The sequence below is a fragment of the Trematomus bernacchii genome, unplaced genomic scaffold, assembly GCF_902827165.1.
Source record: "Trematomus bernacchii unplaced genomic scaffold, fTreBer1.1, whole genome shotgun sequence".
Taxonomy (NCBI): Eukaryota; Metazoa; Chordata; class Actinopteri; order Perciformes; family Nototheniidae; genus Trematomus; species Trematomus bernacchii.
The window spans coordinates 1,755,741-1,772,500 of record NW_022987778.1 but is presented as its reverse complement, the minus strand read 5'-3'; the positions used below and the strand labels follow the sequence as shown (position 1 = coordinate 1,772,500).

The following is a 16,760-nucleotide window of genomic DNA, read 5'->3' as shown; positions in this document are numbered from 1 at the left end:
TTGTGACTATGTCTGTGAAAAGCACTTTATAAATAAATGTTACTTACCTACTTACTTTGTGCAAAAGGTTGTTTGGACTTACCTTGGTACAGAGGACTCTGACAGCCACCTTCCACAAGGCGGTGGCATCGGATCCTGGCTGCACCTCGAACAGAAGGTGCTTCTGCTGTCCAGAAGCTAGCTTAGCCGTACTGAGAGGGATCCAGCAGGACAGAGAGAGAGCATAAACCTCAATTAAAGCATTCTGAGTCAGTTTACCTCTCGTCTGCAATAGACAGAGCTCCTCATGCAAACACACACAAGGTAATGTTACTTTCTGGACATTTCTACATTTAGCTGGGATTTTCCTCTAGATTTTAAGTGTATATTTGGGCAAAACTGCTGTGTGATGTTAATGTGCTGTGAACTCAGCTTTACAGAGACAAGAGATTATTCAAAATATGAAACCTTTTCAGATACCAAGTAGAAATGAAACTACATACTATGCACTACATAACCACTGACATTACACTTGTCTTCCAACTTATCAACATTACATTTTGTGATAATAAAAACTTCTACACTAATCTGCTATGTCATTCAAATGTTCTTCCTTTGGTCACAACGTAGAATAACTCACTTTAACCTTGTTATCCTGTCTCTCAGTTACAATCTCTGAAAGCTAGTTAGCTAAAATTAGATTGTCAGAAACAGGGCCCCGTGTCTAGGGGTTAAGATCCAAGATGAAGGAATAGCACTGAAGCTAGATGTGCAGAGTTTAGCTCTCAATCCAAAATGTAGGACAGCATATTAGGGCCATTGTAGGTAAAGTAATTATGTTTCAAATAACCAGTAAGGCACCATGGTAAAGTGATGTCTAGAAGCCACAAATAAAGGGCTAACAATACAAAACATACAGCAATTCTTCGTGAGACAAGTCATTGGCAGGTGTTTGCTTAAACCTCCTGATTCCACTGTCTCTGAACAACATTGAACAACTGGAAAACAGCTGTATGTATCCGCACAATTTAAGACCCTTTATACCTGAATGTACTGAAAAGACTGCCACTTACACGTCGTTAAGTTCGGACACTCTCCCCAGAAACTCCTCGTAGGTCAGATAGCCGCTGTCTCGTACGAGTCCGGCGTGTTTCACCAGCTTCTCAGGCAGACGGTTCAGCGCCTGACCTGAGAGCTGCTGGCCCATCCTGGCAGCAGCAGAGAGAGAGAGGCAGCGGCAGGAGGCTGCAGCGCATCTAGGTCAGCAGAGCCTGGGGGGAAACACACAGGTAGAGTCTTTAGGTTTTGTTTGTAGGAATGCAGAACGCTTTATTTATTTTTCTGGGACATGTAGCCTTTGCTCATTCATTACTCTAATTGTGAGTCATTCATTTACAACATAGTATCATGAGTTTCTTTGTTCACTGACAGAGGATTATTATAAATCTGAAAGAAGCTACTAATGAATAGAAAGCATGAGATAAATTAATGTCTGAAAACATTTATAAAGTGAGAAGTAAAACATATTAGGATATAGGATTGCTTGCTTTAATTTGAACTTCAATTGCATAGTAAACTGGAAAATGATTGACAAATGCTCTGATGGAAGTTGTTCGGGTTAAAGCTGCATTGTAAACCTAAAAGTTAACAGCTTGCTTGTCTGAATAAAGACTAACTTCATACCCCTCCTAGTCCTCCATGGAAGACACTCACAAGTTACACACCAGAGAGAGTATTAGTATAAGATAGAGCTGTTCATTACATGTTACTTGTTAGACGCTTTCATCCAAAGCGACTTACATACTCAACACTGTGGCCAATCCTCACAGGAGCAATTTGGGGTGAAGTGTCTTGCCCAGGGACACAACGACATGCGGGTTTGAACCTGTTCCCCTGATCCCACGCACTAGCCCATTGCGCCACACGCCTCTTTTACACGTTTATCTTTTATGACTGTTATACTTTGGTTTCATGTTTCAGCGGCCATGTACACCCACCCAACAACACCTACTAGGGTTATTGCTCTCTAACCACAACTTCCTGGAAACAAAGCTGACGTCTGTAAACTTATTTTTGTTTGTTCAAAAAAGATTCCTTACTTGAGTAAAAGTACTGATACCACACAGTTAAAATACTCTATGTTCAGTAAAGGTACTGCATTGAGAATGGTAATTGAGTAAAAGTATTTAAGTAAGATTAGGAAAATGTACTTTAAGTATTTGGGGTAAAAGTTAAGAATATTTTTAAGCAAAATCAGCAAAAAATAACTGTGAAATATCTTTGAACAAAAATGGTTTTAATTCAAAAATAATTCTCTGTTTTAGTTACTTAAATATAATGTTGGATTGTTTATTCTATACCAAAGAATCATATTTTTAAGTTTTCCTTTAGTATTCTGTGTCAAAAGTAACTAGCAAACAAATCTGTCAAATAAATTAAGTGCCGTAAGAAAGTACAAAATGTCCTTCCAAAATGTAGTGGAGTACAAAAGTACAAAAAGAAATACAAAAAGAAAACACTCAGGTTAAGTACAAGTACCTCAAAGCCTCTTCTTTGATGTGTTCTCTACATGTCGGCTGTGTAGATACAGATTCATACACATAGACTAAACTGTTGACTAAGTGTGAACATGTTGTATTATGAAACTGAAAAAAAAACTAAGTTCAGAAGTATACTTAATTACACCTACTCGAGTAAATGTACTTGATTACTTTACACCACTGCAACTAACTAACATTTGACTCAACAAAATACAAGATACATCTAAAACAATGTAAGCTTTGGTTGATAGAAACTAAGATGAAAACAAAACGCGATAAACTGGTTCTATTTGCTAAATTAGCATTATATAATAACGTCCACATACACAGTAAGCTAACAAAATAAACAGCAAGCCAACAGTTAGATATGTGACTCGTCACTGTGGAGAACAGCAGCTTTATTCTTATTTTAAAACCCATTTAAAACCCATTTGATTTCAGATATAACACACATACGAGGCTTACTCTAAACATGACTTGCTAATGTAGTTAGCATCATTTCGCAGGTAAACAAACATTCAGTAAAGCCGTAAAACCTCTCTAAATAAAGATATGTACATTTGATCCTTCATCATGACATGGGAAAATGTGCAGTGTTTTCTTACCAAACACTCCACAACTTTGAGGAGGAGCAGCTGGATCTGTTAGCTCCTGCTTGTTGACAACAACACGGCGCCGTTTGACAACGTCTTCTTCTTCGTTGGTGTTTGTCGGCGCATTACCGTCACCTACTGGAGCGGGAGTGTAGAAGAAGAAATTAAGTAGGGAAAAATCAGTCATTTCAAGAGTTTTAAAAGTATTTTCTCAGGCAAAAACTCCACAAATTAACGATTGGTTTATTTTTATTTTTCCTGATATTTCCTCATATATTCATGGGCAGTATATGTTTATACCACGATTGTGTTGAAGTCCACAAATAAAGTTATACATATAAGTGTATAGGCTACGTATTATAAATCTTTACTGTTTTTGAGGACATTTTACTTTATTTATTTTTATTTTCTACAATAAAGTAGTACGTTTTCCCAGTAACTGTTTTAGTTAACATCTGGAATTTTCTTCGTGCAATGTGGAGATTCAGGCGCCTGTCTTCTTGGGAACCAGGAAGTACAGGGAATAGGGGGGGGGGGGTCGACACGGGGGGGGGGGGGGGGGGGGGGTCGACACAGAAAGGGCCGACTCTCTACTGAGGTCCTTGAACGCACCGCGGCGCGCTCCGCCATGATGCATTCACCCAAACAGTGAAATGCATCAAGCGGAGTTTTTTTTACCCTCGGCGTTATGTGTTTCCCTGCTACTCCGGCCATAACGTCCCTGTATCGGCATAGTGCGGTTTATCACTCACTCGCGCATGCCCACTAGCTGCCTCCTTTACTGGAGTTACCACCTGGGCAGCGAGTGCGGAATCTGTACGGTCAACATTATGTGGCAGTGTGGAAAGAAAAGACACTCAGACTGGGATACAAGCAATTTCTTTTATTCACATGAAAAGACGATTGTGCCAACACAGTGGGGTCAAATAGGGAGGAAGCGGGATTCCAGAAAGCACCCATCTCCGCCGGTTAAGTACCTCAAAACCTCTTATTTGATGTGTTCTCTCTACATGTCGGCTGTGTAGATACAGATTAATACAAATAGACTAAACTGTCGACTAAGGGTGAACATGTTGTATTATGAAACTGAAAGAATAACTAAGTTCAGAAGTATACTTAATTACACCTACTCGAGTAAATGTACACCACTGCAACTAACTAACATTTGACTCAACACAACTAAGATACATCTAAAACAATGTAAGCTTTGGTTGATAGAAACTAAGATGAAAACAACGCATTACGCGATAAACTGGTTCTATTAGCTAAATTAGCATTACATAATAATGGGACGCTTCCTCCCGTCAGCTCCTGGAGGACGGTGCACCCCACCCAGCACCCCTTCGCTGAGGCGGAGCCGGAGCCCGTCGGGTTCGGCCAGCCTGTCCCCGTGAGTGCCGGTACTGGGCCGGTTCTCCGGGACGGACCGCGGAGGCAGAGGGCGCAACGGGAGCTCTGTACCGGCGCCTCTCTCTCTCTCTCTCCGCCTTACCACCACCGGGCGCTCTCTCCCTTGAGGAGGGACCTGAGGGCGAGCCAGCGACAGCATGCGGCTGAGCTGCGCCCTCTCTTCCTCCAGGCGATTGAAATGCTGGGTGACCGAGGATATCGACCCGAAGAGCCCTTCCGTGGAAACGGGGGCCCCAAGGAGATCATCTCGGTCCTTCCTGGCCAGTGCGGTCAGACCTAGCCACACTTGACGCGACGCCACGGTGGCCAGGGACATCACACGGCCGGCTGCGGTAGCCATACCGAGGACCAGATTATTAATCTGGCCCACGCAGCGGTCCGAGTAATCACTCCCGTCCTCAGGCGGGGGGGCGGAGATGTCCTGCTGAGGGGTAATCAGCGACAATACCAACACGCCAAGATTACTGGCCGCAGCCGCCATCTGCGCTCCGAGCCTGAACATCTTATCCAGATGCTCGAGCATTTCACGGTCATGCAGCAGCGGGGGCAGGGCCCTTCTCCCCTCTGCCCACCCGGCTGCCTGCGGAAGCAGATGGGCCGCCAGGCTTTCATCCAGGGGGGGCACACCGGGACACCCCGTGTCCGAGTGGCCCTGTACCCTGAGGATTCCAGCCCATGTTGCTACTGTAGGAGTAGAATACCTCTGCTACGCGCCGTTCGTTGGATGAGGCTGGATCTCTATTAAATTAAGAAAGGAATTGAAAACACCGGAATCAAAAGTTACAACAATTATCTGAGTTTACTGGTAGGAAATCAAACACATATACAAGTTATACAGAGTACTCCGGGTACCCCGGGCTTTTTAGATTCGTGATGCGATGCGGCCAAAATGTATCGGGATCAAACCACCCATCGAACGAGAAGAGAGTGCCTTCTGTCAATGGTGCGATGCGGATACAGATTAACGGAGTCAACCAACTCACCAAACCCAAAAAGCATTTTTACACACACAAACAACAGTATTTCTATCTACTTTTGGGGCGGAGATTTGTCGATTCTTCCTTCCCACTTTTCTCCCAAGCGAACCAGAGAACGCCTGGGGAGGAGCTGTTTAGACTGCTAACCTCCCCCAAGTGTCCTGATTGGCTGGATTCGCTTCTGGCCGAGGTCAATCAGAGTTTCGAACAGAGTGAGACCCCAAACCACACTAGGTCAAAAGTCAATGTTTATCTTTACCTTATCTTACTGCTACATTCCTTCCCAGGGGATCTTTTCCTATTTTACGATGTCTTTAACGACTTAGAAACAGCATCTGGCTCTTAGTGGTGATAAGGATCAATGTTGGTGTATGAAACACAGAATCTCTGGGCCAGTGAATTTAAAAGTGAGAATAACATTCTTTTTCTAAGTGATTATACATACAACAGTTCAAACAATACATGTTTACTTCAATACAGTGTAGAATCATATCTTCTTACTTCAATCCCTCTTTTGATCTCACCTCACGAGATCAACATATAGCATTTGAAACATTACCACTGTCAATTTTCTTCTTACTGTGTCTGTTCCAACATTTATATAAACCCATCAGAAGTTGGGATATAGAGCACTTTAAACCTTTAGGAACAGTCCACAACAACAACTTATTATGACAGTGGAGGGAGAATAAAATATGTCTAAAAAGCAAAGTCCTTGTCAGCTGAGTCATCTTTACTCTTCCCTCAATGGTGGAACTGATGAGTCTAACACACAGTGAGCAGATACAAGGCACACAACAACAACCACATGTCACCAAAATGGCAATAAAAGTAGCCACAGAAATCAGAAAAGACATTATCATACTTTTCCCTCTTTTGGTAACACATAGTTCTGTAGAATAAAAAATACAAATCCCTTACATTATGGGATATAAAAATAAAGTTGAAAGTTCCTCAAAAAAAAATGGATTGTTCAGACAAAGTTCCACACCGGCTATATCAACCTGTTTCAGCGGGAAATGGAGTTCCCTGTGCCGTCTTGGTTTGCCATGTCTTCGTCCCCCCAGCCCGCTGACGGCGGCTTCTGGGGTGCCTGCTAGAGAGATGTGGCCTGATTGTCCTCCCCCGGCCCGCTGATGGCGGCTTCCGGGTCGATGCTGGAGAGATGTCCTCCCGATCCTCCTCCTCCGGACTGCTGATGGCGCCTCCTGGGTCGACTGTTGGAGAGATGTCCTGATCCTCCTCCTCCGGTCTGCTGATGGCGCCTCCTGGGTCGACTGCCTTGACGAGAGCCAGATCTGTTCTGATGTCGTCCAGGGTCCTCGCGACGAGGGCCAACTCTGTCCTGATGTCGTCCAGGGTCCTCGCAGGTGTTTTTCCCGACCGCACACTGGCTCCAGTGGTACCAGTTGTCTCCCTTTCCATCTAGGCGAACGGCATGGGAGGTCCCCTCCAACCAGACGTAATCTGCTGTGTTGGCCTTGTGTTTCTCGGGTCCCCCTTTTGACGTCAGCAGCCTGTGTGGAGAAGTCTCATACCAAGCCCTTAAGTTGCTGGAAATATGGTTTTGAAATCATCTCAAAAAATAAAAATCAAAAATCAAAATCAAAAATAAAAATAAAAATCAAAAATAGAACAAAAATAAAAATAAAACAAAAAAAGGAACAAACTAACAAAACAAAAAATAACCAAAGCTAGATTATTTTAACTGTATCAATTTCTCTTAAAAGCAACAAATAAAACAAAACAAAAAATACCATAACTAGTATTTTTAAATTGATAAATTTCTCCTAAAAACGTAATAATCTCACATACATATTGTCTGATGTATATCCCATCCTTTTCCCCCTTTTACTGAAATAGAACGCCGTTAACGGTGTTCCTATTTTCAGAAATATCGAGCCTTATACATCAGTTATTTAATATCAGCTATATATTTATTATTACTATTACTTATACATCAGGCATTAAATGTCAGCCTTCTTCCACGATTGACCTCGTCTATATTATCTGACTTATATTGATACGTGTCTGTTTGTATTTATTTAATATACTGGGCAATTATTGATAACTTTTTGAATCTCCCTCTTTTCTTAACAACTTGAGGTATGGCTATTTTGAAATCTGACTTGGTTAAGAGATGATTTGTTTATTGGTGAAAGGAACACTCTTCCCCTCAATGGTGTGGGGGTGGATATTCAGGGAGAGTTCCTTACAATCTCCAGATCTTCCTCTCAGTGTAGAGGCCATAAAACCTTTTAATGGGCTCTGTGGTCTGTTCAGATTTAGATTTTCTTCCTCTCCAGAGGTCACGCCTGTCTTTGACCCTGTATGCTGCTTTGAGTCAGCAGCACCTCACGACAGAGAAAGTGTGAGATCTCTTCCCAAAAGTGTAAGTTCCCTTTTGAGCAACATAGCTCCACATTTAACACTCCCTGACTTGTTTGTAAAGCGTTCTTTAAGGCCTGAATCGAGTCTTCCGTTATGTAACGGAAAATCCCATTTCCAAAAAGGGTCAGTTCAATAGCCCTTATCATATTACCGCTCTGTGCTTGCATGCTAGGACCTATTGTCTTTGCCAGAGCTGCTGCTAGTCTTTCTACATGTATTAGCTCCATATTAGCAGGGTTCACTAACATGGTTGGTTGATCCAGTTTAAGATTTTTCAATATCTTCCATTACTATTTCCAACATTCCTTATCCCTGAATATCAGGTCTAACAATGTGTTTTCCTTTAGGAGTATTAGATGGGATACTCATAAGTGGCATTTGTGAGCCCTTATCTCCTTAGGGTGGAGGTAGGGTCTCAGACATTATACCACCTTCTCGTTGCTCTCTGTCTCTCAAGTATTACACAGATTTGACTTTAAAAAATCACACAGAGCTTCTCATACCTTATCATATCACATACAGGCAAATTTTTATTATGCGATGTTTATTTCAACAGATAGCGTGACTTCCAGAAGTAGGCTTCTACAATCTCCTCACGGTGATTGCGACTTCAGGTCAAGAGTTAAAAACTCAGTCAACAAAATCTCTTTATCGTCACGTTTAATGAGCCTGATTATCCCCACAACAGTTTTGTGATGAGATACGGTCGTTCCAAATAATTAGTTGGAGGTCGCGTCTCTCTCCTCCTCTATCACCCACCATATAACAATTACAGACATTTTATACATTTAAAGCACCACGAAAGGTAACCGCATTAATCAATCTGATCATGACCTGCGGGGAATGCAACCCTTTTTTACGCCTTTTGTAGTCTTTAATAAAAGCGCTTGCAAGGTAACCGCATTAATCAATCTTATCATGATCTGCGGGGAATTTAACCCTCTTTTTCTAGCCTTGCAGCCTTCGTATTTAGTGAGTGAAGGGCTGGGATCTACCCGCCACACTCAAACACTATTTTTGCTCTAGATCCAGGACTGAATACCCTTCTCTAAGCACTAATAATCTAATTTAACTAGAATATGTATTGTATTTCCCACCGTGACTAAAAACACTGAGAACGCTGCTGACAACTCTAAATTTTTTAGTATAATCAATCACAGATTTTCGATAATCAAAACAGGTGTCTGCTCACCTTTTGTATATGGCCATTGGTTTAGTTGTCACCAGTATCTCTGTGTCCTCCCCCTGGACTGGATTCTGTCCCCCGGCTATCGGTGTTCCTTTCTAGAGATCAGCTCCCACGTCGGCAGGTCACCACTTGTTGGAGTAGAATACCTCTGCTACGCGCCGTTCGTTGGATGAGGCTGGATCTCTATTAAATTAAGAAAGGAATTGAAAACACCGGAATCAAAAGTTACAACAATTATCTGAGTTTACTGGTAGGAAATCAAACACATATACAAGTTATACAGAGTACTCCGGGTACCCCGGGCTTTTTAGATTCGTGATGCGATGCGGCCAAAATGTATCGGGATCAAACCACCCATCGAACGAGAAGAGAGTGCCTTCTGTCAATGGTGCGATGCGGATACAGATTAACGGAGTCAACCAACTCACCAAACCCAAAAAGCATTTTTACACACACAAACAACAGTATTTCTATCTACTTTTGGGGCGGAGATTTGTCGATTCTTCCTTCCCACTTTTCTCCCAAGCGAACCAGAGAACGCCTGGGGAGGAGCTGTTTAGACTGCTAACCTCCCCCAAGTGTCCTGATTGGCTGGATTCGCTTCTGGCCGAGGTCAATCAGAGTTTCGAACAGAGTGAGACCCCAAACCACACTAGGTCAAAAGTCAATGTTTATCTTTACCTTATCTTACTGCTACATTCCTTCCCAGGGGATCTTTTCCTATTTTACGATGTCTTTAACGACTTAGAAACAGCTCTTAGTGGTGATAAGGATCAATGTTGGTGTATGAAACATAGAATCTCTGGGCCAGTGAATTTAAAAGTGAGAATAACATTCTTTTTCTAAGTGATTATACATACAACAGTTCAAACAATACATGTTTACTTCAATACAGTGTAGAATCATATCTTCTTACTTCACTACCTTCGTCCTCAGTGGCTGTCGCCACGTCGCCTCCACACACCGCCAGATGTCTGGCAGGGGGGGCGAAACGAAGGCCGGCGAAACGAAGGCCGGCTGCGCCGGACGGTCCAGGCCGTAGAAGCCCTGAAGTAGGCGGTTCACTGCCCTTGGTGGCAGCGGTGGGGGGAGCGGTAAGCCTACACGCTCTGCCGCCATAGTCATCACCGCCGGGAAGTCCTGCTGCGCTGACCTGTGCTGCTGGCCTTCCTGGCGGTCGCCGGAAGCATCAGACAACGAGGTGTTGGTGTTGTCGTCGTCCCCGACGAGCGGGCCCGTCCAGTCCGCTGGCATGGCGAACACGAAGGGCACTCCCTCATCGTGGTCCTCCATCTCCACCACCTCGAATTCTGGGTCCTCCACCACCTCGAGTTCTGGGTCCTCCACCGGCGTAACGTAACAATCCCCGAACTGCACCAGCCGCTGTCGGCGGCTGAACCGAGGGATCAGACGGCAGGCGCTGCAGGCCGGAAGCAGGCCCAGGTTGGCCGCCGCGTGGTCGGACCCCAGGCACTGGATACAGCGGCGGTGGAGGTCGGTGCCTGCAATAACGCCCGGGCATGAAGGGCAGGGTCGTTGCTCCAGTAATGGTGAGTCCATTGTCCTTCTTTATCCGTCTCTCTTCACTCAGTTGTTTGCTCTTGCTTGCTGAAGACAAAGGTATGACAGTCAGGAGGCGATGCCTCGTTTTATGTGGTGAGATGCCGCGCATTCAGGTAGGCCCTACCGCAGGTGTACACCGGCTACGTCACTTACACACCTACGCAATGATTACATTCAGGCACACTTTAGAATACTACCTCTTTGGACAATTGATATACTTTTTGAAAACATGCTACAAAATGTAATACCTTGGAAAATGCCGTTTAATACTTTTTAATAGCCTTAATTTTCGCTAAATTGATTTATGAACTTTCAATACTTTTTAAGACCCCGCGGACACCCTGATGTAGTGGAGTAGAAGTATAGTGAAGTACAAAAAGAAAATACTCAGGTTAAGTACAAGCACCTCAAAACCTTTCTTGTATTATCTTCTTTAATGTGTTCTCTCTACATGTATGTTTCCTGGTGGGATACAGTGTGTGCATTCTCCAGTTAGCTCCCTGCCTAATTCAAATAATAATTAATATAATTGTATTCCATGACACGTGCTGATATTTTCTTCCTTTTGTTTTCAGCCCCTTGTCCACCAAGCTGCTTCATATCATGACACGTTGTTAATCCAGAACAGACAGACCGCTGTCAAGGATGTATTGACCGTTGTTAAGGTCACATCCTCACATCTGCACAAAGAAGTCCGGTCGATTGAACTGTATACAGTTTGGCTGAAAAGCAAACTGCATACACCCTTCATGCGCTTCACGTTGGATCCTGATCTGCCTGTCAGGTGTTCTTTCCCCCATAAAATAGACCGCCTCGCTGCACATTATCCCTTACTTATTAAATACATTTTAAATGTCAACTAGTTTCATAATTTTCACAGTTCTTCTACAATGAACCCTACACATGTTGCACATTTCTTCTCCACACTACCTCTTTAAAATCAGCACAGCTCTCCCCTTTAAATACAGTATATAGTATTTGTCATGTGTAAATATTGTTAATGTGTTATAATAGTCTTAAAATAGTTTTTTTTAAATATCTGTCATAACAGTCGCATTTTTATTTTATTTTGTTACATATTCTTATTCCTTTCTCTTTGTGTGTACCACATATATACCAAAGCAAATTCCTTTTATGTGTAAACCTACTTGGTAAACCAATTCTGATCCTGATTTAGTTTATTACCATAGACTGTATATAAAGTTTATTACATTTAAACAAATTAACTTACCAGCAGATGGCAGCAAAGGATACCAAACACAAATTAGCTGAAGTTGAAGTTAGAAACAGACATGAGTTAGGAGAGAGAAGTTCTTATAATGGTCTGATTCCATACTAATTCTAATTCTGTATACAACACAACAATCTGTGTTTTTGAAGGAGTCCAAATTACGTAACACCCCTTAGGTCAACAGGATCCATTACCTTCTGTTATTATACCAAAATAAAATCTGCTGTTGGTGATATTAAAACCTGTGAAATCTAAGAGTTCCCTTAAAATGAAGACATTAGTGTGAAGCTATATCAAATAAAAATATAATAATACTTATTTTCTATTTATATACATAAATCAAGTAATCACTGTAAGGACGTTGCCAGTTGATTGTTGAGAAAGAGGTACGTGAAGAAATGAATGATTTCTTCAGCATGTTCTCACACCTTTGAACAGGAGACACGTCTTCAATGTGGCGCTCAGGTCCTCCGGCTGCTCACAAGTCTTGACAGAATTACTCAGGGAGACCGTCTAATGAGCCATTCAAACTTTTCCTCTTTCAATTTCTTTTAGATTGTGTTTAATATTAGATGTAGGAAACAGGGTCGCACTGAATCCATCCTCGTTCATTAGAACTTAGAGACAGCATGTGAAAGGCAGCTATTGATTGATTGAGTCTGAGTGCATGACTTCCTAAAAATGTCCTGATAATCAAAGTGAAACACATTTTAGTTTCACTGCATTATACAATTCTGATCACTGATTTGAAACATCTGTAACCAGGTTATGAAAAAGTAAGAAAACAGCACATTTACAAGAGCAGGGTATATGCAGGAATCCTGAAGTCAAATGTAATACCTTTTTAAGACCTTTTTTGAGACCCTTTCCATACATTTTAAGACCTCATCGCCACTTCGAGTTCTAACCGGTTACATTGGCGACACACTTTACCTCACATTGACTATATACAGTATTGATTGTCCTTCCTCCTTATCTTCCAACCATTTGGACGCAAACTTGCATTTCCCCATAACGATGTTGTTTAACAACCGGCGTAAACGGACCTTCGCGATGTCCTGTTCAGATGACGTCAAATCCAACGGGATGCCATAAATAAACTACACAGAATCACACTACACACCTACGCAATGATTACATTCAGGCACACTGTAGAATACAACCTCTTTGGACAATTTATATAGTTATTGAAAACAATCTGCAAAATGTAATACCTTGGAAAATGCCGTTTAATACTTTTTAATAGCCTTCATTTTCGCTAAATTGATTTATCAACTTTTAATACTTTTTAAGACCCCGCGGACACCCTGAAAAGTCAAGTGCAACGATTTGAAGGTTCAATTTCCACATAAGGACCCAGTATGCAGTGTGGACTGGTAGCTGGAGAGGGTTTGACTCAGAGGGACCGCCAAAGAGCCTCTGAGCAAGGAACCAAATCCCTCAAATCTGCTCCAGCTGGGTTTTATTATGACAGATCCAGCTCTGACATATGTGTGTGGTGAGATACAAAGAGACACATTTCAACTGCATTACTGTATGTGCTTTTCCTTGTGCTAATTGACAAATAAAGAAAGCAGCCATGTAAGAACAGTTTTATATACAGATTTAGGAAAATGTACATTTGTATAAAGGCTCCATACTGTACAGATTATTTAATACATTAAAACAATAGAGAGGCGAAGTCCCTCCCTTTCCGGGGAGCTCCATGGGACCTTATTTCGGAAAAAGTATGTATTGAAGTCAATGGGGAGAGAAAGATTATCTTTCGATCCCGTTTGAATTGTGCCACGAATTACACATATGATGTTTGTCAATTTAAAAGATAATTTTGCAAGTCAAAAAAATAAAAATGTGTGGTAAAACTGTGAAGTAACACTTTTTTTGTGTGAAACCGCTCAATGAACTACATCTCCCGTCTCGCACCACACACCAAGACGGCCGTCACGTTGGCACATTTCACTTCTTTCTTTCAGAATGAGGCGAAAAGTATTAAAAGAGGTGAAAATCACTACAAGTCTGGGCATGTTGAGAGCTGTACATACACACAAGGGGAGTTAGTCGGTTCATAAGAGCCAGCATGCAGGACCGGGATTCTGGGATTTGTAGTCTTTCTAGTTGCGTATTTTTCATAGTCTTATATTTCAACAGTTTTACGACAAACTGTGACTTTTTTGACATGGAAATTATTATTTAATATTGACAAACATCATATGTGTAATTCGTGGCACAATTCAAACGGGATCGAAAGATAATCTTTCTCTCCCCATTGACTTCAATACATCATTTTTCCGAAATAAGGTCCCATGGGTCGGAAGTAGATGGGCGGGACTTCGCCTCTCTATAGGGCTGTACCAAATAATTTGAAGAAGCAAATGACAATTCATTCTGTCCTAACCAGGTATTTCTGCACAGTTGCAGATAAAGATACGGCTATACTATTAATATTAGTATTATATCATTCATACACACATTTCAGTGGTAGATGTGTTTCTTTCTGACTGCAGTGATCTAAACATTTAAAATAACTCCACAATGTTTTGAGTTATTGCAAAAAGATAGATAATTTCCCAAATTAACAACATGTGTTTATCTGATTAAAGTAAATCTTCTTCAATCATATTAATTGGTGTAAAGCCTTTAAAAACATAATTCACACTCTCCCTCTTCAAAAAACTCTCAGCACACAAAAGGAAACACCTTCCTGTTTTAAAGGTGCAGCGATCTCACTGCAACATCATTTACATTTATACAGCATAACAAAATCAAATAATTCTGTTTTCCATAATATTTTCAGGATGTTGCTACACAGTATTGACAACAGACATTTGGAGCTTCTTTCAAACACCTCCAATAAAAGCTTTGCATTAAAAACATCACATTCGGTACAGCCCTAGAAAACATAATTTGCTGCGTTTCCACCACATGGACGCTCCATCGTCTTACTCTGTTTGGGTTTCCATTAAAGTCTATTTGGCGGCTCATAGAGTCCTGTTGGGAACCCGGAAATGTTCAATACCCCAAAGTTTCATGTTAGAAATGTGTAGTACAGTATGCGCCAGTTGGGCAATTTTTACAATCAGCATGTCAATTAGCTTTATAGCCGATATGGACTAAAGTTCCACAATGACTTGGCCGATTCTGACACTATTAGAGTGGTTTATTGTCTGTTTATATCAGAGAGAACTGTCATTGGCGGGTCACAGGACTTAACTGAGGTAAGGCGAGTCGTACCAGGTGGTGGAAACGCAGCTATACAGCAGATCTCTGAACAACCCAAGAAAATATGGATTGCTTTGAATCCCATAAACGTAATTTCCAAGAAGTAGTCCAAAATGAACTCCCAAATCGATCCTGTACATTACAGATTATAACATCCCTCTGTTAGTTGATGAACTGGCTCACAGGCTGTGTGGTCCATAAGCTGATAGTCCTGATGATGAGCCACTCTTTCTGACTGGCGGTGACAACGAGCCGCACACACTCAATGTCGAAGCCGATCTTATGATCCACGTTGGTGACCTCGATGCTGCCGCCTTTAAACTCACCCAACGTGATGTAGGACGTGCACTGCCGGCCCTGCTTAGTGTCCACAGACTTCTGTCCCACCTCCAGCGCTCCGTGGTGAAGGACGTCCTGCTGTCTGTCCTCGGTGCCCGTCACTATCTTAATCCTGCTGATTTTAGTCGATTTGTTAAAGATTATAAGAAAGAAATCCCCTGTGCACGGTGGCTTCCCCCAGAAGTACTCGTCCACAGTGCTGTAAGCCTTGGTGGCGTCGTAGTTCTCAAAGACGTTGATGTTTGTGTAAAGGCTGGCAGGAGGGTTGTCAGGAATGTCTATGGAGTCTTCCTCGAAGTCGTCGTCCTTCAGCTTGTTCTCCGCTCCTTTGTAGGAAGAGTAGTAGCCCATGTGCTGGAACAGCGAGGGCTTGAAGCGGATCACGTCCTTCTGGGCCAGCAGACCCCTGAAGTGGATGAGCAGCCAGTCGCAGGGCATCTCCTGGTAGAACATGAGCAGGAAGTGAGCCAGGCGGGGCAGGTCTCTGGAGTGGTACAGCTTCCCGATGTAGCCCAGCTTAGAGAACTCCAGCATCACCCAGTAGGACCCTTCTCTGGAGGTGATCACCTTCTTCAGCCCCGTCAGGAAGTTCCTGGAGCAGCGCACGTCGTCCTCCAGCATCATGTAGAAGTGAGACAGGTTGGTGCAGAAGTTGAGGAGGAAAGCGTAGTCCACGTTCTGCTTGGAGCGGAACCGGACGCGGTCCTCCGGGTCGTTGTAGTTCCTCTTCAGCCCGTCCAGAGAGGGGTAGTACTCCTCCGGGGCCTGGATCACCAGCAGGCGTCCCGCTATGATGTGGTGAGCAAACTTCCTGGTGATCTCCTGCACCAGGTTCTCACACCAGGCCAGGTCAAAGTCTGCCAGGTGGACCACCACCACGATCTCTTTCAGCTCCTCGTAGCTGGACTGATCGAAGATGGATTTGATCGTCTCCAGGAGGTAGTTCCCCTTTTTCCTCTTTACAGACGACAAACCGATGGTGAGATACTCTGTGAAGATCAACATTAGTTTAGTTACTTCATTATCAAACAAAAATGTGAACAAAAGTGGAGCTGGGCGATACGGCAAAAATTTCAAATCCTAATCCTGTTTTTTTTTACAATTGAACATCGATTTGATTTGAATCCTCCATGTATAACTCATCTGCTTTATCTTTTATTATCATATGTTTTCTTTCAAATATATCTTAATCTGTCTTCATGTCTTAGTTTTATATTTCTCAAAAGTGTCATTTTTTCAAAGTTTGTCTTTCTGTTGTTATACCTTGTGTCGTGCTTTTGTTTTGCTTTTGAATGATGCTGATAATAAATCTATATAAACTAACCACAT

At 42.4% G+C, this 16,760-nt stretch overlaps 2 protein-coding genes across 3 annotated transcripts in view; both read right to left on the bottom strand.

The window, feature by feature from the left end:
- The window catches only part of rnf141 (ring finger protein 141), a 9,065-nt gene extending 5,832 nt beyond the window's left edge, over positions 1 to 3,233 (bottom strand). The window contains exons 1-3 of the mRNA XM_034149176.1: positions 3,125 to 3,233; positions 1,053 to 1,250; positions 83 to 191 (exon numbers count right to left, since the gene is read on the bottom strand). Coding sequence (XP_034005067.1) covers positions 83 to 191; positions 1,053 to 1,186 — 243 coding nt within the window. The 5' untranslated portion in view covers positions 1,187 to 1,250; positions 3,125 to 3,233. The remainder of the gene's footprint in view (positions 1 to 82; positions 192 to 1,052; positions 1,251 to 3,124) is intronic.
- A 10,937-nt stretch (positions 3,234 to 14,170) lies between these two features.
- Positions 14,171 to 16,760, bottom strand: part of LOC117497292 (alpha-1,3-mannosyl-glycoprotein 4-beta-N-acetylglucosaminyltransferase C-like) — a 45,201-nt gene continuing 42,611 nt past the window's right edge. For both annotated transcript variants that reach the window (XM_034149237.1, XM_034149238.1), the window contains exon 4: positions 14,171 to 16,420. In XM_034149237.1, coding sequence (XP_034005128.1) covers positions 15,255 to 16,420 — 1,166 coding nt within the window. In that variant the 3' untranslated portion in view covers positions 14,171 to 15,254. The remainder of the gene's footprint in view (positions 16,421 to 16,760) is intronic.